Here is a 927-nt window from a genome sequence, read left to right as displayed (position 1 = left end):
TCAGGTTCGTATGGGGGGGGGTGGGGGTTGAGACGTGGCCAGAAAAAGCTGTGGTTGATTGCAGCTACTGCCGGCAACACTGCTGGAAGCTGGGCTGGAGACCCCCAAGGACCCCTTGCCACCACCCCATCTGGGTGATGGGAAAGAGCTGAGTCAGCACATTCTTGGGAGCCTTTGATCTTTGCTTGCTGTTTAGTTTTTGCAATCTGTTGGTAAGGTTCTCCCGTCAGCCGGACAGCAAAGCGCTACTTGGTGCCGACAGGGATGTGTACAGACCCTCAGAAATTATTTTCTACCATCCTCTTGGAGGCTGGTAATGAATCAAATCATTGACAGGGTGAGAAAAGGCAGAAGACGAAGCCCTCTGTTGCAATTTCCTGCCCCAGATTACAGCGTGCGGAGAAACAAACAGAGCCCTGGCTCTCCTGTCCTGCGCTCAGGCTGATGTGTCTGGCTCCGCTGTCCTGGAACTCGGCATTTCTAGTTTCTCCGGATCCATGGGATTTCCTGGTTGCTCGGGGACGGGAATCTCTGCAGCAGCGCAGCCCAGGCAGGAGAGCACAGAGCCCCGGCACCTCGGGGGGGCCACCCTTTTTTTTTGTTTTTGGGGTGGGGTGAGCCCAGCGCCACCGACTCCCTGCCAAGCTTTTGGGTGTTTCGCTGCTGACGTGAGCTTTGCCTTGAGTCACTGCTGAGTGTCCGGGCGGGCGGCGATGGGGTGCGCTGGACACGGGCAGGGGCGATGGGGGCAGCGCCGTGTCCCTGGGGGTGGCTCTGTGGGGCTGGACCGAGACATCTGAGCGGTTCGCTCGCTGCTGCTCTTCTCATCTCACCGCTGCTCTTCTCATCTCAGGCTGTTCACCATGAAGGTGGCTGTTCTCCTCCTGGGGCTGCTGGAGGCAGAATGCAGGTGTTTCTTCAACCGCA

At 58.1% G+C, this 927-nt stretch overlaps 1 protein-coding gene across 1 annotated transcript in view; it reads left to right on the top strand.

Annotated features, from left to right (window-relative positions):
- Nucleotides 1-863: 863 nt before the first annotated feature.
- LOC104545191 (toll-like receptor 2) overlaps nt 864-927 on the top strand; it is a gene marked incomplete at its 3' end in the record, with an annotated part of 1,091 nt that continues 1,027 nt past the window's right edge. Inside the window, 1 exon segment of the mRNA XM_010190258.1 lies at nt 864-927. This exon segment is cut by the window's right edge and continues 6 nt beyond it. Coding sequence (XP_010188560.1) covers nt 864-927 — 64 coding nt within the window.

Source organism: Mesitornis unicolor, unplaced genomic scaffold (genome assembly GCF_000695765.1).
Source record: "Mesitornis unicolor isolate BGI_N332 unplaced genomic scaffold, ASM69576v1 scaffold42898, whole genome shotgun sequence".
Classification (NCBI taxonomy): Eukaryota; Metazoa; Chordata; class Aves; order Mesitornithiformes; family Mesitornithidae; genus Mesitornis; species Mesitornis unicolor.
This window is presented reverse-complemented; position numbering and strand designations above follow the sequence as displayed.